The sequence below is a fragment of the Helicoverpa zea genome, chromosome 18 (genome assembly GCF_022581195.2).
Source record: "Helicoverpa zea isolate HzStark_Cry1AcR chromosome 18, ilHelZeax1.1, whole genome shotgun sequence".
In the NCBI taxonomy this organism is placed as follows: Eukaryota; Metazoa; Arthropoda; class Insecta; order Lepidoptera; family Noctuidae; genus Helicoverpa; species Helicoverpa zea.
This window is the reverse complement of record NC_061469.1, coordinates 11,798,902-11,826,332: the sequence shown is the minus strand read 5'-3', so window position 1 is coordinate 11,826,332 and position 27,431 is coordinate 11,798,902. Positions and strand designations below refer to the sequence as shown.

The 27,431-nt window shown below is 37.5% G+C and overlaps 2 protein-coding genes across 2 annotated transcripts; both read right to left on the bottom strand.

The window, feature by feature from the left end:
* Positions 1 to 7,423: 7,423 nt before the first annotated feature.
* Positions 7,424 to 9,932, bottom strand: LOC124639153. Its single transcript, XM_047176390.1, has 3 exons — positions 8,355 to 9,932; positions 7,643 to 7,910; positions 7,424 to 7,500 (listed from the first exon to the last, which is right to left on the bottom strand). Exons 1-3 carry the CDS (start codon positions 9,930 to 9,932, stop codon positions 7,424 to 7,426), a joined length of 1,923 nt encoding a protein of 640 aa, XP_047032346.1.
* A 194-nt stretch (positions 9,933 to 10,126) lies between these two features.
* LOC124638745 lies at positions 10,127 to 11,800 on the bottom strand. The gene has a single exon (XM_047175813.1). It carries the CDS (start codon positions 11,421 to 11,423, stop codon positions 10,305 to 10,307), a length of 1,119 nt encoding a protein of 372 aa, XP_047031769.1. The 5' UTR covers positions 11,424 to 11,800; the 3' UTR covers positions 10,127 to 10,304.
* Positions 11,801 to 27,431: the final 15,631 nt, after the last annotated feature.

The following is a 27,431-nucleotide window of genomic DNA, read 5'->3' as shown; positions in this document are numbered from 1 at the left end:
TGTACATTTTTGGTAAACAGTAAAGTAGTTTCAAGAAAAACTGACGTTTAGTTGGTAAAGTTGGGCGTAAGACTATGGAAATTAAGGATCAGGTTAACTAACTATTACTGTGCTTGTAAATTAGTCGTTGCAGTTACGTTTATAAGATTCAACTAAGAACAAAAGAACTACTAACAGATAATTTGAGTGATAATTTAACAACCCCATCATTCCCCCATACATGCATGTTGACTTCGCCTCGCAGCCGGGAGATGACGCCGTGACGTCACACGTTTGCAAACATTGTTTGTACACTGATTTCAAAGCGGATTTGCACTGTTTATTTCCACTACAAATCACTATTCAGGGTGTTTTATGGAATGTGTGGGTTAAGGCTTTGCTAGGTAAAATAAAGAATAGGGTAAATTATTTTTAGAACTGGGCCGTATTTCAACATTTACCTACACCTACACTCAGATACATGTGAGTCATTAATGGCTCTCCCGGTGCAAATAAACAAACTAGATATACCTAAAACACGTGCCTCATTACAAACGAAGGAATATTTTGACAATCCCAGTTAATTTACCGTCAAACGACCGCGAAACGCAACAAGGACGATTTAAATCAGCCACGGCCCAGTGGTCGCGTTGTCCGTTCATAAATATCCGAGAATATCCGCACTAACTGCACGCAGCGGATACGCGAGGCGCAGTGCGGCGACGCATTGCAAACATTCCGGGACAGCGCCACACCACTGATACGGAGGAACGCCGGGAAAAATGTAAAGATGTGGCGACGATACGATTTAAATCTTGTTGCTGGACTGCGATTTGTAGTTTGTGCTTTCTTTTATGTGTGCTTGTTTCCCACGGTTCTGCCCGCATCCCAAGGGACTTCGCATCCGAATAAAAAAAAAATCTGCGTCCTTTCTTAGGCTCTATAATGTTGTGCATTTCATCGTTTTTACTGCTTACATCATTTTCGTTTCACATAACAGTTAAGTACATAATAAAGTTCGTAATTTCAATGACATTCGATTTGGTACAAAAGTTATTTATTTTAAGTACAGAATCGTTATAATTTCTTGAAGTCAACTAAATTCGACTTCATAAAATAATAACTCTCACGGTACATGTCATGAAAAACTTATTACAACTTTCACTTGTTTCACATTTAAACGTCAACTTTTAAAATAATAAGTTTAACTCTCTTTGAGTATTAAATCGTATTTAACACCGTTTGTGAGTGTCGGCGGATATTTGTCGCTTCATACGTCATCGCGTCGGATTTACATTATAAATACTGTGAAATGTTTCAACTGTCCTGATGTTTTGCGAACAAATGTTTGTTCTGGTATTGTTTAAATTTAATTTAAGAGTTATTTTTCAATGTTTTTTTGTGGCAACGCTTTATCGTGGAACCACTATTGAAAATAAAAATGTTATTCGTTTGCACAGCCGCTTCAATGGGTTGTGTAAACTTTTCGATTGTATGCCACATTTGCTAATGGTCCATTACTACATCTATTAATATTTTAACAACATATTTCTCTATTTAAAGCTCGTTATATATTTTTTTGTAAACAAGGTAAGCACTATACACATTGAGAGATCTTCAGTTTTACGCAACGCCCCTCTCAAAACACCAATCCATTTCTTCACAATTTCACAACTTAAATCGAAAGTCAACAGCATCCACGAAATTTTCAGCTGATTGACAAAAAGTGAACAAAACACGGAATAGTTCGGTTAAACCCTGCATTGTCGGATATTTCTATTTGTCCCGTTATCCGCACGACGAGCTCCTAAACATTTGCGGTTATTTCTACGTCGCTATCGGACAAGTCATTGATGCAGTAATTGAGTTTTCCTATTCAGTTCTTATTGATATTTCTATTGTGTGTCTATTAAAACTTTTTTTGGCTGATAAGACAATATGGTTCACAGACGTAGGTACCTCGTCACACTACATAACGTATGTACATATTATGCAGTTTTAAAATGCTATATAAAACTGCAACTCCTCATAACATTGACAACTTTGTCTCTGTGACTGTCGCGAGATTGAGCGGCGGCTATTAGATTTAGATACACTCAGATACTATATCGCTTTAGGGCTTCGACTTTGTCACGTCTACAGACGTGATCGTGAAAATATAAAACATATGGTTCGGGAATTTCACATTTGAAAATGAAATGCAAATATGCACTGAAAAGACGCTCTACTTGCAAAGGATAACAAATATATAATCATGAAAGAAATAAACTTGCTAGCACGTCTTTCAATTAAGTTACATCTCAAAATGCAAAAAAAAGAGCAAATAATAATTATTGACTTAGAACAAAGCATATTTACATTTAGATATCCCAAATAGCAAAATCAATAAACAACTCACAGTGACCAAAACCTTAACTAAACAATAGAACTCAAACAAAAACGTCTCAAGGCTAACAGAATCCGCAGCCCGTATGCCAACAAAGTCTTTCAATCGAACTCAAACATTTCTTAGTACGCAATAGTTAGGGGTTGACTCTCGGATATTTTATTTGTCCCGTTATCCGCACGACAAGTTTCTAAACGTTCCCGGGACACACGGTGACATCACTAGACTGGGCAACTAGTTGCGACTAGCTGCTATTATACTTTTCCACTTCAGTGGCTATTGTGTGACTATGTGGAGGAATCTTAGAGATTTTATGAGGAATATCTTAGTAGTTTTATACACTTAATTTTTAAAAACTTTGACTTGATTATCTTTTAACATTTTATTCGTCGTTTTAACGTTTCATTACACTTAGCTAATTCAAGATCGAAATACGGACGATCTTGACAAGATGATCAACCCATCCATGGACCGACCACGCTAAGCGTTGCTTAACCTTATGATCGACTCATGTGGCTATTACTTACCAACGAGTTTCAATTTTATGAATACTTTCAGCCATGCTTCATTAATTCATCAAACTACACAGCTACATTTACAAGAAACTTTAATTTAATTCCAATCAACTGAAGAGAATACCATTGTACGAGTTCTCCGTCAATTGAACTCTTACAAAGTATTATTACTTGGTATTGTACGTTTCCTCAGCTTGACCTTTTTCCATATAAATGCAGTTTTATTGATGAAGGATTGTGGGATGCCGGCGTAGTGAAAGGCTTTCGTTTGATCAGTTTGAAGGCTAGATCTTATTCAACAATGGGGTTAAATGGAGTTTTAGAGTTGTGTTTAACTTGGTTTGAAATCGTACATTTTTTTTTGTATTTGTGGGCACTATGAAAAAATGTGGTTATGGTAAAAGAGCCACATAAAGCTATAGATTTTATATATCTTTATTTTTACTACAGTTTAAATCCTTATAAGATAGTTGCTAATATCTAATTATGATGAAATACTCCGTGTACTTTTTATATCAATTCAGAACATTATGTCGTTCGTCCTAAACGAGCGGAAACAGAACAATCATTCACATAAAATGTAGTCGGAATTAAACTCGTCTCTGAGCGTTCCGTGTACATTGAAACTTTCCGGGTTGTGTACTGTATAATTGTGTATAATTTGTGTACCGTGAGAAATACAAGGTGCACCGAGGTGTTCGATTCACGACACACTTAATTACTTTTTGTGTTGAAATTCCCTTTTTGTTGGGTATAATTCTGAGGCGTCGCCGACGGCAGGCGAAGTAAGATCAAAGGGAAATGTGAACACTATGTTTTGATATTTTTATGTCGCTTTTAATTTGTAGAGAAATAGAAAACTATAAACTTATGAGCATTTTTTGAACAGCTGTTCTTTCAAAATGACGACCAGTGTAGCTTTGTACATATACGTACATATATATTTAGGGCAAGATGGCGGGTTTAAAAACGAATAAACTTAACTTTCCATATGAGTATAAACCCTTATGTGTGTTGTACGTTTAATATCATGTAAATTCTAATTGAAAACCTTAAAGTTTGCTATCCTTACAAACAAGAAATCTAGAAAACAAACTGAACCTAAATAACAGACCTAACTAATTTCCAACTATGATAACTAATTCGAAGCTATATTCAAGTACTATTGACAGCCAATCAAAGAGTCTAGCTCTAATGTAAATACGTAACAATTATAGCTAATTACAGGTTGTACAATGACTAGAGGGCACTGATTTCCACTACGGTAGTAAGTCGTTAATAATTCTATGGTAATACAGCCAAGGTTTAACCTATCGTCGGTGTTCAAAACCTGTAATTTCGAGTTCAATTTTTCATTAATTCTGAAGTTTTATTAATAAAATTTTGAACACGTGTCGTGTGTTTCTTTGTGTGGTTAGTTGTTGGAGGTCAATGCTCTTTGGAAGTTAGTCGAACAGAAAATTACCTTCCTTTCTTCTGTCTATAATTTACTTTTGATGAATGTTTTATTTAGGACAGTAGTGGCCATTTTGGTCGCTTGGGGTATATTTATGTCTAAGTTATCTGGGGTTGTAAATTCTTTGTTTCTGAAAAGAAAACCCTAGTTAGTTTTATGTTTTAAGAGAGCCATTGATGTGACATATTTTAGTATCCCACCTGTATATCCCATATTTAGCATTGACTCATTAATAAAGGTATCCTAGTACCTCCTGTACACAAACACAGATAACGTGCTCATAACTTGTCCAAACACACAGACACGCAGACAGACAAACAAAGCGTCGAGACGCATACGTCCACAGATTACAGGCGTAATGTTGGCACGACGGTTGCTTTATCTGTTGGCGAGCGAAGTCGAATGACATTGCTTGTATGCTAAGCCGTATGTTTCAAATATTGTACCCAATCTTGTGTTCAAGTAATCAGTGGAGATTGGAATTCAAATTCGGTTGACAAAGTTATTATGTACAGTCAGATCACTGATTGGGTGAACATACTAGCTATCGATAACTAGACTTGTTCACAAGCAGCATAATGAGAGAATATTACGGCTTATAAGAAGCAACTGAGTCCTTTCCTATGTATGACATAAATGGCAGAAGTAAAAAAGCCCCTACGCCTTGTCATAGATAGCCTAGGCGAAAATATTCTAGCCAATAGCCTATAGTTGTTGACTCTAAAACAAATCAGCTGTAACCACTCGGAGGGAAAGAAAAAAACTATTTTACTTAGTCAACCTTTTAGGATCTTCCCGAGGAAATTCTTACTTATGTGCCTATAGACAAAATTAAACATACGATTTTGAAATCCTTCCAGAATAATCGATACCTATTTTACTAGCCAACTGTTCAAAACGATACAGAACATGAATATACAAATCCAACTAGTTGGATCAAGCTAGACCCGACCCGGCTTACGTTGAATTATGACAGTGATTAAGCCAACTTTGAACAGCTCGTGTCATCTTGGAACATGTTGCAAACTATACTCGTATGTTAGTTTGAGCCGAGTTAGTTTCGCTTGGATTGATTTTGTAAGTGATTGACTTAGTATTAAAGTTAGAGGATTAATGTTAAGTGTGTTTCTGTGTTGTAGGTTATTTTATGCTATGTTTGGCCAGCGGTTTCAGCTATGTCCCGTAGGAACTAATTTGCACACCTCCATAAAAAGGCGATCTAACACTGAAACAATTTTTCAAATAGCACCAGTAGTGTCTGACTAGCACGTTTAACAAACATACAGACTGATTCCATTTCAAACTTTATAACCATGTTAAAGTGCGTTGTTTTCCATCAAAGGTTTTGCTTTTTGTTTTTACTCCTGTTTAAATCTGCCACACAAACAAGGTCTGATAGAAGACTAGATAGCATCCATGTGGATCGTCCAATTACCGATATTCCCTACCTATGATGACAAAACAGCTTACTCACAACAACGCATACTACTAAACTGCTGAGCAAACGCGTAACTCAACCAGTATCGTATACGTTCTGGCATTAGTGACGTCATAACTGGCAGATACTATGTCCTAGCATGTTACTGGCGGGATAGTAGCGGGATAGCAGCGGGATTCGGGCGAGATACGGGCGAGTTACTGGCGGGTTGCTGCCGTGGCCTAATGAATGGCGCATGGGCACCGTGATATGATGCCGTGATGTTAGAAAGAAAGAAAGAAAGAAAGAAAGAAAATACATTTAATTACGTAATTGAGGACGCATACATAAGTACCTACATAAACAATCAATATAATAAATAAAACAAAAAAGGGCTAAAATAGAAAGAAAACAAACATGAGGGGGTAGTATGCGTCACAACCACGCAATACGGCCCTCGCTCAGCATGATGCTGCGACCCCGTGCGAGACAAAGTCCCAGCGCTGATTTTCAGCGACAGCCGAAACTAACGTTATGGCGTCCAACGGGTGATTATGCGAATATGTGTTAAATAAATTGTGTTTAAATATATATTAAATAAATAGTGTTTCTTTGAAGAATATAATAGAATATAATTAGTTTACTCCATATGATCAAAATACATGTGGTCGCGCCATTAATTATCTATGCCTGTAAACCATAGAGGTCAGTGCTGTAACTTAAACATCTGTCAAAAACTATTTCAGCTACTGAAAATAAAAATGTATTTTTAATGGCGACCGACGCTTTCGTACTTTATTATAAGAGGGTAATATGCTTTACAAAATATTGTATAGTGTGTATGTATCATACGAGATAAGTATCTTGAGCAACGAGTGACTAAGTTTTATCTTATCCCAGTTTGGGATCGTGCGAGGTGTTATAAAATATGCTTTGTCATGACGGTGGGTGAGTAGAAGTTACACGTGGATTGCGAATAGTACGTAGTAAGCAGCATTCAACTTTAGTTAAAAAACAACATTTTAGTTAGATTAGGGAATATAAAAAGTAAGGAATAATAATGATTTAATTAAATTTAGAATTAACATTAAAATCGTAATGAATTGATATCACAGGTACATAAAAATATATGAGGACATAACAAAGAACACAGATGAAGGATATTTGGAGCAATATGAGCCGACACAGCCCCTCCTCCAAGATTGCTCAACGATCAGGAGCCACGCTTCTGCTACAAGTGTGCCTCCAATGCATCCCACGCCTCAGGAAATCCCTACACCAGCGCATGTACGCCATGACCCCGTAGGTAAGTGACAATACAAACAGTTACCATGCGTATCAGCCAGTTTGTTCCCTTAATAAATGTTTTTTAAGTAGGTATTTGAATGGTAACTTTGATTTCAGGCGTCGCAATGGTGGAGGGATATCATTCCAACAGCGTGTGGCTGCAAACTTGAAACAACCTCGGAATGCTATGGTACGATGCATTGGTACCACCAGAGGGCATACCACGGACCGGAGACCATGATCTGAACGGATGGGTTTCCAGGTCAACTTGCTATATAGGTATTCTGGTTTTTTTGAATCAATAACTCCAAAAAGCAAATTGGCCAAGTGCAGCCTCCTCCTGGCTGCCATCTTTAATATATCCAGATTATTTATGTACGGAGTCACGTGGCTTCTTCGAGGAATGTTTGTGCAGAACCGAACACAGGCATTTTGAATACGCTGTATAACGTGTTCTGTCCTAGAAAGAAGGCATGGTCCATACACTATATCACAATAGTTTAGCCTAGATAGAATAAGACTGTCAACGAGTTGTTTGCGCAATGGGATGGACAGGTACTTTCGTATTCCATACAGAACCTTCAGTCTATAAAAACAGTTACGCAGAACATTATTGATATGGGCCTCAAACCTTAATTCGGGATCCATAGTTAAACCCAGATTGCATACTAGCTCAACTCTCTCAATGCTCTCGCCCATGACTGTCAACGCAGGATTAGTGGTCAAGATTGTACGCACTTGGTTCCTAGAACCCAGAACTATAAACTTCGATTTAAGGGGGTTAAGTACCAGAGAGTTCACTTCAGACCATTCAACCACTCTCTGCAAATCTTCGTTGATTTTCTGCACAGCCACAGATGTTTCATCAGCCTTGAAAGAGATGTACAATTGTATATCATCGGCGTACATATGGTAATTACAGTGAATGAATGACTTTGTGATATCTGCACTGTACAGTATGTACAACAGGGGCCCCAAAATCGAGCCTTGAGGAACGCCCCTCGACACGCGGAGGGGGGCGGATGACACCCTTGACCCATCTTCTGTGTGCAATTCCACTAACTGAGATCGATCGGAAAGGTAGCTTCTAAACCACTCAACTGCATCAGGGTCAAAGCCGTAGAAAGCCAATTTGGACAACAATAGAGTGGTGTTGATTGCGTCAAAAGCGCGGGAAAAATCTAGCAATGCCAGGATTGTACCCTCCCCCCTATCGCGCGCTTCAAGAATATTCCCTACAACATCAGCCAAAGCCGTTGCAGTACCCCTACCCTGTCTAAACCCTGATTGCAGATCTGGAAGAATTTTATTTACCTCCAGAAAATTTACTACTTGGGAGTAGACTACCCGTTCTAGAATCTTGGAGAGGCAAGGCAGAATACTGATAGGTCTCAAGTCCTTTGTACTGACTGGATTATTATTTTTGGATATAGGTCGGACGATAGCGCATCGCCATAGTTCAGGGAATGTACTCGTGGTAATAGAGCAGTTAATTATATCAGTAATGGCTTGCAAGGCATTAGGCAAAGCAAGGGATATCATATCAAGGCTGATACAGTCGATACCTTGTGCATTAGATCCCAGGCTCTTAATTATCTTAAGAACAGCCTCGGCGTTGGTCGTTGTAAGACTGAATGTGGCATCACCAAAGCTATGTGTCTCAAAGTAGGACTGCTGTGACACATTTAGATGACAGTTGCCCGGCACATCCAGGAACGCAGCATTAATTTCATCAGGGTTGTTGAAATGTCCTGGTAGTAATCTTTGCGTGTGATCTGGCAGCACATCAGACTTTAGGTTGCGCCATAACAGTTTAGGGTCCTTAATATGGTCATTGATGCTCTTTGTGAAATATGATTTCTTCTCGCTAGCCAGGGCCGTAATAGCTTGATGCTTGAGTTGAAGATAATATTGCTTATGTCCTGGTAACTTAGTTTTGCGAAACCGTGCCCTTGCCTCATCTCTCATCTTCGATATTAGCCTAACATTATCAGTTATCCACGGAGTGGGACGGGTTTTAAAGGTCATGCTTTTGAGAGGAGCATGGAGATCAAAAAGCTGATTCAAAAAGAAGTTAAATGTTTGCACCATATCATTAACATTACTCATGTCACCAACCGATGACCATGGTATATTCCCCAAATCCATTATGAAGTAGTCCTCCAGTATGTTTTTGAGCGGACGAAATACAACCGACCTGGGTTTGAACGTAGGCTTTTTAAAAATTGTCTCGCATGTGATAAACGAGTGATGGCCAAGCTCACTAATATGATTCACAATGACGTTACGAGTAGGAGCATCTGTGCAGACAACATCAATTAGCGAACTACTGTCTCCCACATAGTGTGTGGGTGTTTGCACTAGCTGTTGAATATTCAAGTGATTGAGAAACTCCGTAAGTTCTTTCGTTTTTGTGCTATCAACATCTAACATATTAACGTTAAAGTCTCCCAACAGAATCAGATGATCATAAGGTGCCAACCCACTAATGCTGTCAGTCAAGGCGTCCAGAAAAGTATGTAACTCTAGCCATGGTGGACGATAAGCAGTGCCAATAAGTAGTTTTTTTTTATTGACATTGAGGTTCAGCCAGAGCTGTTCCACATTGCTGTGCTCAGGATGAGGTCTGATGCGCGCAGTGATTCCATTTTTAAGGTAAAATGCGACCCCTCCGCCTCGCCCACCACGGACAGTCGTGGGACGCGGTATGTGTTTAAGTCTATACCCAGGCACACTAGGCGCGCGGCCATCCTCACCCTTGCGCAACCAAGTTTCGTTGATAGCCATTATATCCACGGAATAGTTGCCCATGGCTATCAGAAATTGATCTTGATTAGTCCCCAGTGAACCTGCGTTTAACAAACCAAACTTGATGTATTTAGCTGGAGTCATTTGCATTTGTTATGTACTGTAAATTTAATTATGTATATAGATTTTGTTTGTACTGTATATAGTTTTTTGTGTATAATGTATATAGCTATTGTATAAAATATATATAGTTTTTGTAGATATTGTTTGTGTATATAGCTTTGATATATAATGTGTATAGCTTCTATATATAATGTATATAATAATAATTTTTGTGAAATGTTAGTGTAAGATTTAACGTGTTTATATAATATAGTTATATAGATTTGAAACAATTTTGACTCACCATATAAGCAAAATATGATAACCCCCTGATAGAAAAGAGTGTGACGCATATTCCCCCACTCATGAATGCTAGACACACACAATGACAAAAATAATAAAAACAGACAGTAATCAAGTTGTTTCATTGACAGATCCAATAATCGCAGCAATGTCCTCGTCGGTGCGGATTCTTTGGGTGGAGTCACCCGGGCCCTTCCTAGCCAGTATGCGACCTCGCTTCGTCCAAACAAACCTCCAGCTGAAGAGGCTAGCAGCGTCTCGCGCCTTCCGAAACAACCGGCGATTAGTTTTAGTGAGGCGCTCGTTAAGGAAGAAACGCTGCGGCGGGCCAGACATGTCCAGGTCAGCAGTCGTCGCGCCCCGGCGCACGCGCGCACTCGCCAGCAGCTGGTCGCGCACATCGCGCCGCGCCAGGCGTACCACTATGGCGCGCGGCCGCGGCACCGCCGGACCGGCAGAGCTTGTGGCGTTGAGCTGCCTACCGCCCACCCGCTCCGCACTGATGATGTCACGTTCCTCCAGCGTGACCCCCAACTTGAGGCCTATTACCTTGGCAATGTGAACCGGGTTGTCAGCTGTGCTCTCGGGAATATTTGAGATTTCGATGTCATTACTGAGAAGGTCTTGATCCCTGTCGTTCAGTTCCCTCCTTAATTCTTCCACAATCCCCTCCACGGATGAATGTGTGGAAGGGGAGGTCTCCCGCCGCTGTTCCAGTGCATTAATTCTGGCCTCCAGGCCGTCAATACGGGTATTGCAGCTCTGCATGGATAATTTAAGATCCATCATCTCCTCCAGCATCTTGCTGCGGAACTCCAGAAGGTCAGCACGCATCGCCCTCAACTCCTCCACTAGAGTCAAGTCGGAGCCAGCTTGCGGCGCAGGAGGAACAGACGATAGACTCGCAGATTGTTGCCCGACGGTCTCAGGTAAAGGGCTGGAACAACTAACAGTCCTGGTGTTGGGTGAACTCGGCACCACGCTTGTATGTTCTACAGGGCTGGTGCTAGAACAGGGAGGGCTTTCCGCAAGACCTCTGACTGGAGTATCCGCCCTATTGTCCCTTAACAGGTTCTTCTTACACTCTGGGCAGCGCCAGCCTGCAGGGACAACGCCTTTTGCTACAACTCCTACGCACCCTCTGTGGTACGCCATTTTGCATTTACCACATTTAGCGCCCTCTGCCGGTACCATAAAGCGACCGCAACCGTGGCAATTGACACCAGGCATGATGGTAGGCAAATAGGTAACTTGCGTCTGAGGTGATTCGCCGTTCACACGCTAGATGGCGCTGTTAACTCGATGTCGATCGTTGACAGATAACGAGAATATCAGCCCTCTGTCTATGCCGTCGGTCTGTCAAATCGAGAGAGACGAGAATATCCGACACTTATTAAAAATAGAGGGTAGAACTCAATTACGCAAAGTCACTGTAAGTATTGTTTTGTATAGTTTAGAACCTTAAGCACTGTTTTTATTAACCACTTTAATATATGTCACTGTATGTTTCACTGTGTTCACTATAAATAAAGTCACTGAGCCGAAACAAGTGTTTATTATTTTTTAAGAATTAAAAGTATGGACACAGATCTACACCGATAGACGTCACAACTGTCAGTCAATCCAACGTTATTCCAACGTTAAAGTTTCATCAAGTTTCGTCAAGTCCAATGTTATTGGAACGTCTTAATTATGGTACTGAGTGCTTAGTGCGAGTTTTCGTGAATTTTTTTACGGACTCACATGAGAGCGCGTATACTAAGATTTGTATGGAACAAAAACAGCTCCACCTAGTGTCAAAAATTGGAACCTGTTTTTGTTCCATACAAACAGTGTTGCCAACAGTTGTAGAAGCTTACCACCAGAGTCAACTTTTAAAACCACCAGAAAACCACTAACAAAAATTTATCCCACACTTAAAATCACCAAATTCACCACTAAAAAAATATTGTTTATATTTTATTGTAACCTAAAACAATTTAATCATCCAAAGATGTAACTCGGCAACGATAGAAAATTAAAACAGACAAAGCATTACATCTGTTTAGCAATTCATCCGACCCGATCCGAATCCTTCACAAATTATAATCGGCGTAGTAGTTTCACAAATTGTTTAGTTACGCATTTGACCAATGAATAAGTACTTAATATAATTATATAGTAGTCGTTCACCTTTTTGTTTTGTAGATGCTTTTTTGACATTCCGTGAGACTTCAAATCTCCATAGTAACTCCTTAAAGTTGTACCACAAAACTTACATTTCGCTACTTGACCCGCAGTACTTTCAACATTTCGCCACTAAATAGGGGACTTAAACCACCAGTATTAGTGGAAAATCCACTAAGTTGGCAACACTGCATACAAATCTTAGTATACGCGCTCTCATGTGAGTCCGTAAAAAAATTCACGAAAACTCGCACTAAGCACTCTGTAATGTTGTAAAGGAGATGTTGGGACTTTGATCCAGAGTGGTCAGTAAGAGAGTGAATAAACTGCAGTTGGTAGCAGGAGGAAAAATCGTGATGATAGTAAAAGATTCAAAATTGTATGGGCTCAATGTTATGAAACAAAATAATGATAATAACAAATTATATATTTTTTTATTTTTAAATGTTTTTTTTTATTTTTCTATTTAATATTTAAAAATCTAATTAATATGTTCACGAATAAATACTGGTACATGCAAAGTATGCTTAGTGATTTAATATTTTTTTATGTCTAACGTCGAACAAAAATCTGGATAAAAAAAAATAGTGTTTGGGCATCTAAAATACAATGCCTAGTACAAAAATAATAAACTCTTTTAGTATCATACTTCCATCCAGTAGAGCTATACTTATATACAAACATTTTTGTTATACACACCAAGGCTTATCTACATCCATACACATCCTAAGGAACACGTAAAAAATACATTTGCACCGCAGCATACTAATAAAATCCTGCACAATAAGTCAACGTATACATTCGCGTACAAATGTTACTGCCGTACACTGGCGTGACGAAAAATGAGGCACCACGCGCCTACGAGACGGATATCGTGTCATATCGTGAATTATGCCAGTATGCTGTCTTTGGAGTGTAGTATATGTAAGGTTTATAGAAATTCAGAACTTATGACCTAGTGTATTTTCTCATCTTGATGACATATAATTTTGTAAAGAATTTTCTACAGATAAAATGTATGTAGGTATATGACTAATATAGCAGGTTAATTATCCTTTTCCTTAAGATAAAACGTCATTTCCCTTTACAGATTATCTCCCATCCGTATTTTCCTTCACGTGGTCAAAGGAAAATAGAAGAAAAAAAAACAGATGAGATCTTTCTCATCCTAAATACAAGTACCTCATAGGGTCATCAGGATAGATAGATTAGGATCATCCTCTTCCTAGCCTTTTCCCAACAATGTTGGGGTCGGCTTCCAGTCTAACTGGATGCAGCTGAGTACCAGTTAGATTGGCAGTCACTCCTTGTACAAACAAACCTATCCTCCTCGACCCAGCTGCCCGGGCAACCCCTTGGTGAGACTGGTTGTTGGACTTACAGGGTTCTAGCTACCCGTAACGAATGCCAAAGATCTTCTACGGTATATTTTTCTGGATTTTTGCATATACTAGATAAGAAGTAATCACAGCGACAAGATGAGTCGCGAGTCGTAATTCGTGTTACGATTACGATCGCAGCTGTCGCCTGTTTACTAACACTGCGAGAATTATGTCCTCGTGTCAGACATGTGTACGCTAATTACAATTCAATTAATACATTAGCAGATTGTTGTATAGGCTAGTCATTTGATTAGTTGTTATTATAGTGTAGGACAAGTTTAGCCTATTTTTTTTGTTCTTGTGGGAGGCAATACATGGTGTAAGGCAGATTTATTTTACTTACTAAAGATAAGATGGTGAGATGCGTTGTAAAAAGCTGTGAGCACATACCTGAAAAACAAAAAAAAAAACATATGAATATTTTTTAACTACGATAGTACAGTGCCAACTGTCAGTGTTTTATTTTTATCCCGGATTCTTTAGTACTCAATTTAAATTATTTTTCTGGGAAACTGACTTCTCGTACACTATACCTACTGACTGGGCGAGGTCTAACTCAAGTACCTACCTACACAGAGCCTTAACTTTATCAAGAAAAACTGATAAAACATAAACAATTTAAAACAAAACCCATTACGCAAAGGTCCAAAGCACCAAACAAAAGGCATTATCAGTTAATAAAAATAAAACGTATCTTCAGCATCAGGCTGATAATGCAGTTTGCATGCGAGACGCAGTACATGGTGCGTGAAACTAGACGGCAACAGCTTACACTGGGGGACAGGAAATATGGGCCGCGAGTTCGTTGCATTTTTATTGTTGCTGTGTATGTGTCTGATTTTGTGGTGGATGAGGAAAGATGCATGTTTGAGAAATAAACGACGATAGTACAATAATAAACCTTTAAAAAGACAAGACATAGAAAATGGCAAACTTTGCATTTTGTAGGATGTCTTTTTTTTGACGTTCAGAAAGCATTGAGTTTAAAACTAATTAAAATATGATTCTATCTCATTCCCAATGAGAAAAGAAGGATATGAAATGTCCTACAGATACATGCAAAGATATTTATATAAATAAAAATGAATTGTTGTTCGTTAGTTTTATTTTATTTTATTTTATTTGGGAAAACAAACGATACCACATTACATAGTTCTGTGTATAAAAAGTAACAAGAGGTTGTATTAAACAAAATCAATGCAGTAACAACAACATTTGTCTGTGTGTTTAGTCTGATTAAAACTCGAGAACGGCTGGGCCGATTTAGCTAATTTTGGTTTTAAAATGTTCGTCTTAGTCAGGGTAAGCCTAAACGGTGAGCAAATAAGGAAAAATTGCGAGTAAGATTTTATTAGGCGGTACGAAGTTCGCCGGGTCAGCTGGTAAATAATATACCTATTAAAAATAAGTTCACCAAAAACTTCATAAGAATATTATCAAGCTATGGACAGCTGCTTATAGCACCAAAAAATACGTTTAAAAATTTCCAAACTACGTTTTTAAAAACCATAGAGCGTCGATAAAGATTCGATAAAATAAAATTTGATAGTCTTGAAATGTTCAAAAGGATCGTTTTGAATTCTGATCCGAATAACATTTACGGTCTATCTGCATCCGAATCGATTTAAATGCAATTGCAGATGAATATTATGCACATGGCTTCAGAAACGGAGATTAAACGACTTGTGTCACAAACTATGTAAATATAAGGATTTTGCTTTGCATTATTTTCTGTATTCTTAAATAAACTTGTGTCTAATAAATTCATCATCCTTCATCATCACTCAAGCGTTTGTCTAAAACTACAGCAATGAAAATACACATAAAATAAAATAAGTGCAATTAATCATAAGACTGTGTACGGCAGCGTGTCCGCTAGTGTACGCCGTGGCTCGCCCAGCTGATATATTGTTATTGTTGTAAGAAAACAATGTACACACTGCCTGAAAAATGCGCTTTTGACTAACGCGACTCATAAACTAAATGGACGTATGGTAAAAATTTTCAAGAAAATGGGATTTTTAGTTTTTAGACTCACACTTACGTAATTCCTAAAATACGAGTATGTACTCGTACTTATTATCCCACCAAAAGGGGATTTTATGTATTTTACATAATCGTATTTTCTGGTCGTTGATACAGTATCTTTATTTTTGTGTTGATTTTTTAACACCTACTGCTAGTTCAAACTTTTTTTCAAATTTTCTGTATAAAAACAAAAGAACAACATATATAATTCCTTTAACAAAATCCATATTACTATGCTTATCACGTACGTAGACTCAGAGTACACTTACCTAGCGGCAGCCATTTTGTTTTCAATTTTTAATTTCCAAGGGAAGAGCTAACGGCGTCCATACGGGAATGCTACCTTTATGTTTAGAAACGATGCGATATTTCTGTTTTACTGCTATTGTTTGTACTTTTACAAGAAAAAGGAGTTAACATGGTGCTTGTTGAAAAAAATCTTATGTATTGAAATTTGGAACCATGTACTCATTGAACAAAATTCTGAAATTCAATTAAAATCATTGAACCGTACTCTCGATTCAAAAGTTTCAATTTAAAATGTATTTATTCAGGTTATGCAGTTGACATTTAATTGTATAATAAAGACTACTATTGTATTATCAACGTAAACCAAAGATGAAATGAATGACGATGAAAACTAAAATTTATTGACCGCTCTGAATTTTAGGTTCCAACCTACTACATTGTAAATTAAATACCTAACAGCAGTAGATATCTACCTTAGCGGTAGGATTCACTCATCATATTTTGACCATCATACTCTAACAATAGTGTCTATTTCTATACTTAAACTCTAACTAACGACAAAAACTACTACAAGTCACCCACCTTTTCTATATAGTATATTTAGAATCCCACTACAATATTCCCCTTTCACCTCGCTATAAAAGGAGCAATGCAATCTGACGTGTTCCCCGTCAGCTGCACTTGAGTGCACGCAGCTATAACTATGCAAATTTTGATAGTCTTAACGTGACGCGATGAGGAAGGGAAGCTGCGCATTTTTGATTTTGCACTGTTAAGTTGGTGGTATGATTTATGTATTAGTTTTTGGGGTCAGTGTGAGGGTGAATTTTTGTAGTCTTGTTCAGAAGTAGCAGTTAGAAGTAGTGGTGGATCTACCATAGTGGGTTTGTGGGCATGCCCATAAACCCAATTTTTTACAAACTGCCTTATTTACTCCCCACTCAACTCCCAAAACATCTTTATAAACTCTCTTGTATACTACCTAGGGAAGATATTTAGATAAGTACATGTAGACATGTACTCCCTTATATATTACCCCCATACTTGAGACTTGTCTTGCCCTATGTACTACCCCTTATGTAGGTGCACTCCCTCAGGTACCTGAATCTTTTTTGCAGAAAAATTACAGAAAGCCCACTGGTGCCGAGTGCCCTTTCTGACTTCTATTGCACTGGGAAAATACGGGTAATATAATGTAAATCGTGTTGATTAAGCTAATAAAGTGTTGTAATATTATACTGTTGAACTAATTTTATAGTTCTGACAGTAATAACAATAAAATGAAGGATTCACACGCAATATTCCCATAGGATTTGTTTATACAGCATAACGTAACAATATTCAATATTCACATAAAATTCAATGAGCGAAATTATTAATGGATTCAGTAAAGCGGACATTTACGTATAACTAAATGATGGGTAACAACAACGGTTGATTGCACCTAATCCGGCACTCGCTAAACAGAGGTTAAATAATGGACAGATTAATCGGAAATTAGCCGAGCTGCTGCCTCGCGGACAATACGGTTTGCTGATAACCATCGATAGCCGGGCCAGCGAATTTTCTGCTGAGTAATTCTAATTTGACACTTTGACTTTTGGGTAGGGTTGGTTTTGTAATTGAGTGTAAATTGTCACATTTCAATAAAAACCGAATATTTAAGATTTTAGGCTAGTCATGTTTTGCCGATCCCGTTGTGAACTTACATAAAAAAACCTATTATTAGTTATCTTGATTTTCTTAAATATGCCCAGTTTTACCAGCTAAGTGTTAGTGCTCTGAAATTATTTAACTTATGTTGCATAAATCGATTCAAATAGACACTTAGACAATTATAAATGAAGCTACTTTTTGATACAACTAATTAATTAACACTCGAAAACTTTATTTAACCAAATACAAAATTTTCAGCATCACCTGTTTCTACATTATTTTCCTCACCAACTTTCCCGTTCATATATCACCGATAACATAAAGTTGACGCGACACATAATTGCCAGCCAGCAACAGTCGCGGTCGCAGTCAGGCACATCGCTGCGATAACGTGGACGCCTCGTTAATTAATACGCGTCAAACTGTTTTGAATTTTGATATTTAGATTTTGCAAATAATGTATTCATATTCGGTATTATCATCTAATTTGAATGCGGTTTGGGTGAAGCCGCGGTTTCGCATTAGATATTTAGGTTATTGAATAATATTCGCGTGCGCCGCGGTTGTATGGATTATTACAGTTGAATTGAGCAGTATATCGGTAGACCGCACTTCCTGGCATTGTGAACATTTTTGTTTCTAACATAATTACAGGTTATGTAGTTTAGTAGTTCATCTATTACCACGAAAGTAAAAATTCTGCATATGTCTATTTCAGAAAATTCAAACGGCTTTATCTAAAAATAATATAGTACGTACAATAAAAGACATCTCTTGGCATATTGTACAGAAAAGGCAGCCGCTCTGTATACATATTTTTATGATTTTCTGAGAAAACCCCATTTAACAAAACTTCTTCCTTTATATAGAATTAATAGGTTCTTGACTTGTGCTGCTCCTTAAAAATGATTGTGAGTAATTTCATTGCATTCATAAATAATAGCATAGTTTGTACTTATTTTCACAATGTTTACATTTCTAAGTATATTTTTATACTAGCTTCTGCCCGCGACTTCGTACGCGGATCCTGTCCCTTATGCCAGCGACTATGGGGTCAGCAAAATCAAAGATCTGAATAGTCGCAATAGACGTGACCATAGGGATAAAAGTAGTGATTCTAATTAGACCGCATTTAAGTTGTGTGTGGCAAAAATATTACACGTAGGTATTATTTCGTAAAAAAACATTAAATAGATGACAAAGTCGTGGTGACTTAGTGGAATTCGTGGTGGTTTAGTGGGTAGAGAACCAATCTCTCAAGTATGAGCGTGCGTCTTTGATTCCAGGTCTGGCAAGTGCCTGCCAATGCAACTTTTCTAAGTTCGTATGTACTTTCTACGTATATTTTGGATACCAATGACCGTTATTTGGAGGGGATGTTAAACTGTAGGTTCCGACTGTCATTGAACATTCTTGGCAGTCGTTATGGGTAGTCAGAAGCCAGTAAGTCTTACCAAGGGGTAACCGGGTTGTGGAGGTCAGATAGGCAGTCGCTCCTTGTAAAACACTGGTACTCAGTTGCATCGTGACTGGAAGTCGACCCTAACATAATTGGGACAAAGGCTCTTGAGATAATAACGACAATAATAATGAGATATAGGCACCGCAAGACATCTGAGGCTGATGACGGGGAGTAGCGACCCCGCGGGGCTATATATACTGAGTTCTCCAGGGAGAGTATACTGTCCCCCATCTCCGGCCGGTCGGAGTGAACCATGACGGGGGTAGGTCTCACGCCTCTGGCTTGGCTTGGCCGTCCAGAGTGGAGTCGCTAGAGCAGGATTAGTGGCCCTGCTCGGAGGGTAGGTGCCTCATGGTAAGCACAGGGAGCGCGTAATCCGCGTTTAAAGTCCGCCGAGGTATCCTCACCCTTCAGCCGCTCATGTCCCTATTGCCCTCTTGTTGCTATTCAGTGACTGGTTACAGTAAGTGAGGTGGCGAGTCTCCACCTGCCGTTTTTACATGTACCTAATACATTGTCATCCACTAACATCCCATCAAAATAGCCCAAGTAGTTTTCCTCCATAGTTAGCAATAGTTTAGCACAGAACCGGGGATTGTCTTTTTTTTAACGACGTCCACCGGGGATTGTCCTTGGGTTCATTTCTATAGTGTATAAAGGGATAATCGTCGGTTTTGTGTCACCATTTCATTAAAGTTGTCTCAAAAGGGCTTCAGCGTGTTGGCTTCGACCCCACGTTTGCCTCCCAAAAATTTGGAACTCTGTAGTCCCGAGGTCTGGAAGAGATATACAAAATAATAATGAAGATAAAACGCAACAAAGTTAGAGAGTGGAGGCTCGTGACGCCACGTCTAGGTATGTAAAATTTGTACTAAGCAGTGACTTAACACGAAATTCAAGCGTTGTTGTATCTTCGTTATTATTTGTTTGTGAGAGAGAGAAAAGAAAAATGCGTGTCCATTATTTTAGGGTTATCTAAAAGACGGACTAATTACTTATTTTGATTCACTATACCTATTTCATAACATTCATTTCTATACATTTCAAGTGTAGTATTGCTCTTGAAGTTCCACATCAGGTGTTCCAGATCTTCGATGTTTACACGTCAATAGAGAGTGCTTATCAGATTGAACCACTTTTGCTAAAACGTCATATCTTTATAAGCTATAGTCTAGCTGGGCTCCTGGGTTTCCACATTAGGTGTTTTACATCTTCAATTTTTATAAGTCAACAGAGAGTGCTTATCAGATTGAACAACTTTTGCTAAAACGTCATACCTCTATATGCTATAGTCTAGCTGGGCCCCTGGAGTTCCACATCAGGTGTTTTAGATCTTCAATTTGTATAAGTCAATAGAAAGTGCTTATCAAATTGAACAACTTTTGCTAAAACGGCATACCTGTATATGGTACAGAGAAGCTGGGCTCTTGGGGTTCCACATCAGGTGTTCCAGATCTTAAAATTTATAATCTCAGCTGAAAATGCTCATCAAATGAAACAATTTTTGCCACGGCACCATATTTGTATCTCTTATAGTTTTATTGGTCTGTTGGAGTTCTGCATCAGGTCTTCAAGTTTCGAAGATAAATTATAGCCTATATGTTGACCAGGCCTAATACTGATACAACAAAGAAAAAATCATTGAAATCCGTTCAGTAGTTCGGAAGATTAGCGTGTACAAACAAACAGACATACAGACATACAGACATACAGACATACAGACAAACAGACAGAATTTTTTTTTTGGATTTGTGCTCCATTACTGTTTCTAAACCCCACCCAATTATTATTTTTTTAATATATTCAATGTACAGACACAGTTTTTTTACAGATTTATTATATGTATAGATAAATAAGTGGAATAACTTTTAGAAAAACTTTGGCAAAAGTATATTATACAATTCCAATTTTATACGCAAGTACTGCTACTATCCCGACAACTAGCACTGAACCAAACCAATAATCATAGAAACGAACAAGAAACCAATGTTATGTTAGATTCTATTTTAAAATACAATACAGCGTTATACTCCGAAATGCATTTACTGAGCGTCGGTGTTCTCTTATTTTGATATCTCATTTATTTTAGAAACACTGTGGTTTTCTTATCATGAATACTGCGTTTTCCAAAACCAATTTTGGTCAAAAACTTTAGTAAGCTTATGAAGATTTTTCAGAATTTACCGTGCGTGGTTTCTTTTAAAGCAGTTTTAAAGATAAGCGATTCAGATTAAAAATTAAATTCCATGACAGTTATATTTCGAATAAACAAGTAATTTGTTTGCTTCCACTGTGCATAAAATAACTTTTCTCAAGAAAGAAAATTCCGTGGATATATTTCATCCCCTCACTTTAAATGGTACTTGTCGTGCTGTCAGTGCGGCGGCTATTCCGAGTACTGCTAGGAAAATATTCATAAAACATAAATGCATATAATAAAGTATTCATTCGGCCCCTAACTCAATATGCGAGTCGACGTCTTGTTGCTGAAGACCGCGACTGCAAATGTGATGGGGCACAAATATTGATGCTTAGCGTTTTTGCATTTTACTTTTTTAGATAATGGTATTTTCTTTCTGATCTGAAGCTTCAGTTATGACAATGTTTTTGCACGTTTTAGATAAGTATGCTATATATGATTCGTTTTTTAATACAGTTTATTACAAATCAGACTGGTCTGACTGATATTACAAAAATGCATTTTAGAGATGGAACTTAAGTATACAGAGTAACCAGTTGTAATACAAAGTAATGAGAAAACTAGCCTAATCTTTAATTTTCTTAATCCTAGAAAATACAGACATCAGTTACTTGACTTGTCCAAGTTCATACTTAATTTCTTCTTAAATAAAAATTCTCCTACACGTGTACCGGGTGGTAAAATTTTGAGTGAATACTTGTGATGTTTGACGACCGGAGGGTATGTCTTCTGTCAGCCACGTCGCGAGTTTGATGGCTTGTCCCGCTATGGATCAGCACAATACAGTGCAACTTTTGAATGTATTTTTTTAAATTGATACTTGTTTTTTTTTCTAAAGAACTTTTTTATGGTTTACTAAGTATTTAATGTTGGCTTCGGGCTTAGTTAATATTGCTGGATTATTATTTTATTTTAGGTATAAGTTTTTTATCAACATTTTTGACAAGTTCATTATACTATCGTGAAAATGGGTGCTTAGGAATTTTTTTCAAGGATAAAAATTGTTCCAGCAACTGACTGCTGACCTAGAAACCGGATCGTGAAGCCATTTCAGTATTTTCAAGCTTGAAGTAGAACGAGCGATTGGTAGAGTTTTTTTCCCTTCTAATCTGTAGGCAAACATTTTAACAGTAGATAGGTACATCAAAAAATACCTTCACCGAATCCCGCACCCTAATCCAACGCACGAGTTCCCCAACATTTGCATTGCATTACAAACAGTGTTGTCCACCCCGGGGGGATGTCACGATGCGTTTAAAATATTTGCGGCAGACGTTCAGCGTCACTCCGTTTGCCTCAAGATACACAAGTTTATTCACAACTTCAAAAGAAGACAGTTTAAGTGGTATGTTAGTTACTTTTGTAGTTAAAGGAATATTTTATTCTATCCAAATTTAAATTTAGCTGAAGGCTGTTGTCGTTTAAACGTGTACTATTTGCTTATTCATCATTAGGCGTTTAATGTTTTCTTCCACTTGTTATTTCTTTGGAAAATGAGATGTTTTGTTATTTTTACTAGATAAACAAGGCACATGATATGTTGCCCAGCAGTGGGTAATACATAATACATTTTAATGTGCTATCATTGATGGTGTGTATCATTTTAGGTGGTACAAAAGAATAGGTTATCAACATAGCGATATTGAATAACTTTAAGTTCACTTAGCTTTCATTTTAATCGCTTACAAAAATACAATTTTAAATTAACCAAACATTTGCATCAAAACACGTTTACCAACGCTAGATTTATTAGAATCATTACGCCCCTAATTATAGTACTGATCACATCAATTACACAGCAACTAACCCCATCGGCTATCAGGACCCCAGACCGCATCAACGACCCCATACAACCCCATATCCCACACAGTTAAAGATTTCCTACAAAATATTAAAACAACAGGTGGCCGGAAAATTAAATAATAACATTAAAGACTAAAAATTAAACACTTAGACGAAGTTTTAATGTGTCGGCTGTCGGATAAATCACTGTTTGAACGTGAAATTTTCCAGTTTAAATTGATCGCCATTAAGTAAAGTTCTGGGGCGATTGCCTAATTACGGCGCTGTCACTCAGAATTACTTTTTGATGGAAGAGGTTAGAGGAAATACGAGGTGTGCCGCAGGGTGGTGCTTTAGGACCGTTGTTTCAACTTGTTTCTTTTCTAACTGGAAATACGACTAGAAAGACGGGGAAATCGACTTAGGCAATAAGAACTTAACTGTTTATTTTGTCAGTTTTGTAATCGCGATAAGCATGGAGTTATGTTTATTCAAATAAGTCCTAGTCCTAGTCTCATTAGGCTTTCATCATTACAAAGTAGGTGCCAAGATTAGTACTCAGTTGTTTGATTATAATAGATTAGTTTTTTTTTCCAACTTAAGCTTAAGAAGTAATAAATAATAGTAGCTGTGAATTTGCAATTAAGGATGCAAATATGACCTTAAAATTTTCTTAGGAGATGTGACTGTTAATAAATCAAATTAATTGTACTCTCACATAAGTCTAACACAAACATATAGACAGACGATCTGTACATACATATTTATCTGGGCTGCTAATTACATTGTTCAGTAGAATTAGCTGCGGCCCATCTGTCTTCATTTGCGGATCTGCGGGGCGCCCGTGAATGGCCGCCATGCCTGTATGTCTGTCTTACTGAGAGGCTGTCTTTAAAATTATATGTATTTACAGAATATGATACATGATAGAGCACATATCGCCTAATCGATACATATGTCATGTCCCCCATTATAATAAGGAAAATACAATAGACACACACCGTATTCAATTGACGTAACTTGTTTGAAAAAATCGTTATGATTAAACAGAAAAAAAATGTATTACATATTTAGTGGGGTGAAGTCAGAAAGCTTAATTAATTTCAGCCGCACCTATTTTCTGACAAATAGCATAACCTTTTCTGTATGCAAAATAATTTTAAATACTTACTTACACAATTCCTATCCACACATCCTACCTCTTCGTTTATTGAAACATATTCTTACAGATGTCAACAGCTGTTTACACATTACATTTTCTTTTCATTTCCAAATCAGAAGAGAAGAAAGAATTCCATTTTCACGTATTGTCGTCATATCCTCAATGTTTTGGGAAAATTAAAAATTTATCAAAGCCACATTTTCCCGTTGCTTGTAAAATAGAGTAAAAAAAATGAGCCCTTCTGATGTATGTAATGTAAAGGGAGGGTGAGGCAACTCAATCAAATAATTAGTAAATATTTGTACTATGTAATTGGCTTAAGCAAGTGGGGTAAGTACAGAGGGTGGCTCATAAAACATTAAAAGTACTTAGTTTGGTTTTTGAGGTCGGTCGTAGTGATTGATAATTTGGAAGGTAAATAGGCATTTGGCTAAAAATATTCTGTAGGTACATTAAAAAAACTTACAAAAGTGAAATAGCAATAAATATAAGTACAGTTGGAAAATAACTGCATGTCGATTCTATAAAATATCACAACTCACTTCGACATCACTCTCACTTCGACTTCGATCTAAAGGTAGAATTCCGTGGACGCGACAATAGTCAACCTTTGAAAATGTATGGCACCGTTGTCGAGGCCCGTGACAGTCGCGCGCGGCCGACGAATTTCGTAAGCTGCTCGCGGCATTGTCAAAAATTTAATTCTGGTTTTACTAAAATTCTATAGATGTTATTAAGCGCTAGACCATGTTGAGAAGCGTACGGCCGCGAGCGGCTCACGAAATTCGTCGTCCGCGCGCGACTGTCGCAGCCCTCGGCAGCGGTGCCATACATTTTCATAGGTTGACTTTTGTCGCGCGCGGCTGCGACAATCGCGACCCACGGAATTCTACCTTAAAGTTTCGTGATTGACATTGTCAAACTACACTAGCGCTTCACTATCGAGCGTGTTGACAAGTTGAACTAAATCAAAGTCGAGATTTTGACAGATTTGTCAAAATCTGTCTATCTATAGGGGAGGTAGGGGAGAGATGGACAGTTGGGAGACATGATCAAATCAGAATAAAAGGGGGGTCCTTTTATTCTGATTTCTGATCATAGTTTTGTTTTTTTTTAATTGGGTAGTTTACGTTACCGACTGGTAACGGTGTTCATCCATAGACTATCTGTCATTTCTGTGAGTTGTCAAGAACAAACACTCGTAAAAGTACTTAAATATTTTGTTGCGGTTTCGGATCGTTATAAAGAGAAAACTAATGAAAGGTATGTGTATTTTCTATTATTAATTATTGATTGTCAAAATCTCCAGTTACAATTATAGTAAGTCGATGCAATCCACACCTATTATACCTTTAGAAGAGAGTACTACAGCAATAGTTAATGGGCCCCACGTTTTTATTTTAGTCTAATATGACCGGGACCACCTACGTAGGTTGACAGGTAAGTAACTATTTTTTATTTTCTAGTTTTCAGTGCACATAAGATAAAACCGTTTAACTTAAAAGTTTTTTTACCGATTTTTTTTTCATAAACTAAGTCAAAAGTGTCCAATGCTCTCTATGGTAGGGAGGCTTTTCTTCGTCAGTGAAAATTTGTGAGGTTATAAATCTGCGCGAAAAATCCTTTATAGAATCTTGTTTCAGGTACCGTTGCCAACTTGATCTAGAGACTATTATATTTAAAATAGTGTTTAAATAAAGTTCTAAGTGTTTTAAAGTGATTAAGTGCCTACATTTAACGATGGCTAGAATGTTTTTGCTTAAATCTTTATTAGAAGAAGCTCATGCTTTAGATAATTTAGAAAAGCGTCAACAATCTGCTAGAATTCGTAGTTTACCTTTATTAACTCGCGATGATGAATATGTGAGCATATATAGATTGTCAAAGGAGCTAATTGACCAACTGGAGTCTGATTTACTGCCCCTTATAAAGCCCACAAAACGTCGAGGCAAAGGACTTACAACTCGTGTAAAAGTAAGTATTGACACAGTTTATAGTTGAAAAATTGTAATCAAGCACACAATAATAAGAAAAACACTTAGTTCTTAATAAGGAGTATTCCCTTTATGTGGTTTCCCCGCCAGCTGATATGTTTTCAAAAGCCTCTGTACTTCAGTTATAATATTGGTATTCTCTTAAGCATGAAAATAACCAAATTGGTCTCAATTTTGTTTTCACTAAATCCAGATAAAGTAGGTATTACATTTTTTATTGATTTATTGTTTCACAGATACTATGTACTTTATCATTCTTGGCTAGTGGCAGTTACCAGAAGGTTATTAAAGAGGGCATCAGAACTTATTTATCGCAACCGTCTGCATCTCGTTGCATAAATGAAGTAGTGGAAGCTCTGAACAATCCGGCCGTAGTAAAAAAATATATAAGGTTTCCTCAAAATCAGCAAGAAAGGCAAATTTTAAAAGAAAGGTTAGTACCTAGATATAATATAATTTTAATATTATTATAATTAAACTGACCCTTTTATTTTTACAGTTGATCATGTTAGTGATTATTGTAAATTACAGGTTCTACAAAAGGTTTGGGTTTCCAGCCACCATAGGCTGTATTGATGGCACTCTGGTGGCAATGAAGAGACCAGCAGAGAACGAAGAACGGTTTTACTGCCGCAAAGGCTACCATGCAAGAAATGTGCAATTGGTAAAATGGATTTCAATGTTGTAATCAATTATAATTAGGTATAATAGAGTCATTGTAATTTATTTCTTTTTCAGATAACAGATGCAGATTTAAATATTTTACACGTGGATCCCACATATGGAGGAGCTACTCACGATAGCTTCATTTTTAATTATAGTGCTATCAAAGACCATTTAGAGGCATTAACAAATGCTGGTGAAGAAGTAGTTTTGCTCGGTAAGTAGATCCTTTCCTGACCCTGCTTCAGAATATAAGCCTAATTACTAAGTATAAAAACTACATAGTTATTTTTTTTTCAGGTGATTCAGGATATGCTCAGCGTGCCTACCTCATGACGCCAATTAGTGGCGCTGAAGAGAATTCCCCTGAAGCTTATTACAATAAGCGTCATTCAACTGCTCGCAACTCAGTTGAGAGAACAATAGGCCTCCTAAAAGGACGATTTAGGTGCTTATTAGTACACAGAGTACTCGACTACCATCCAGATGTAGTT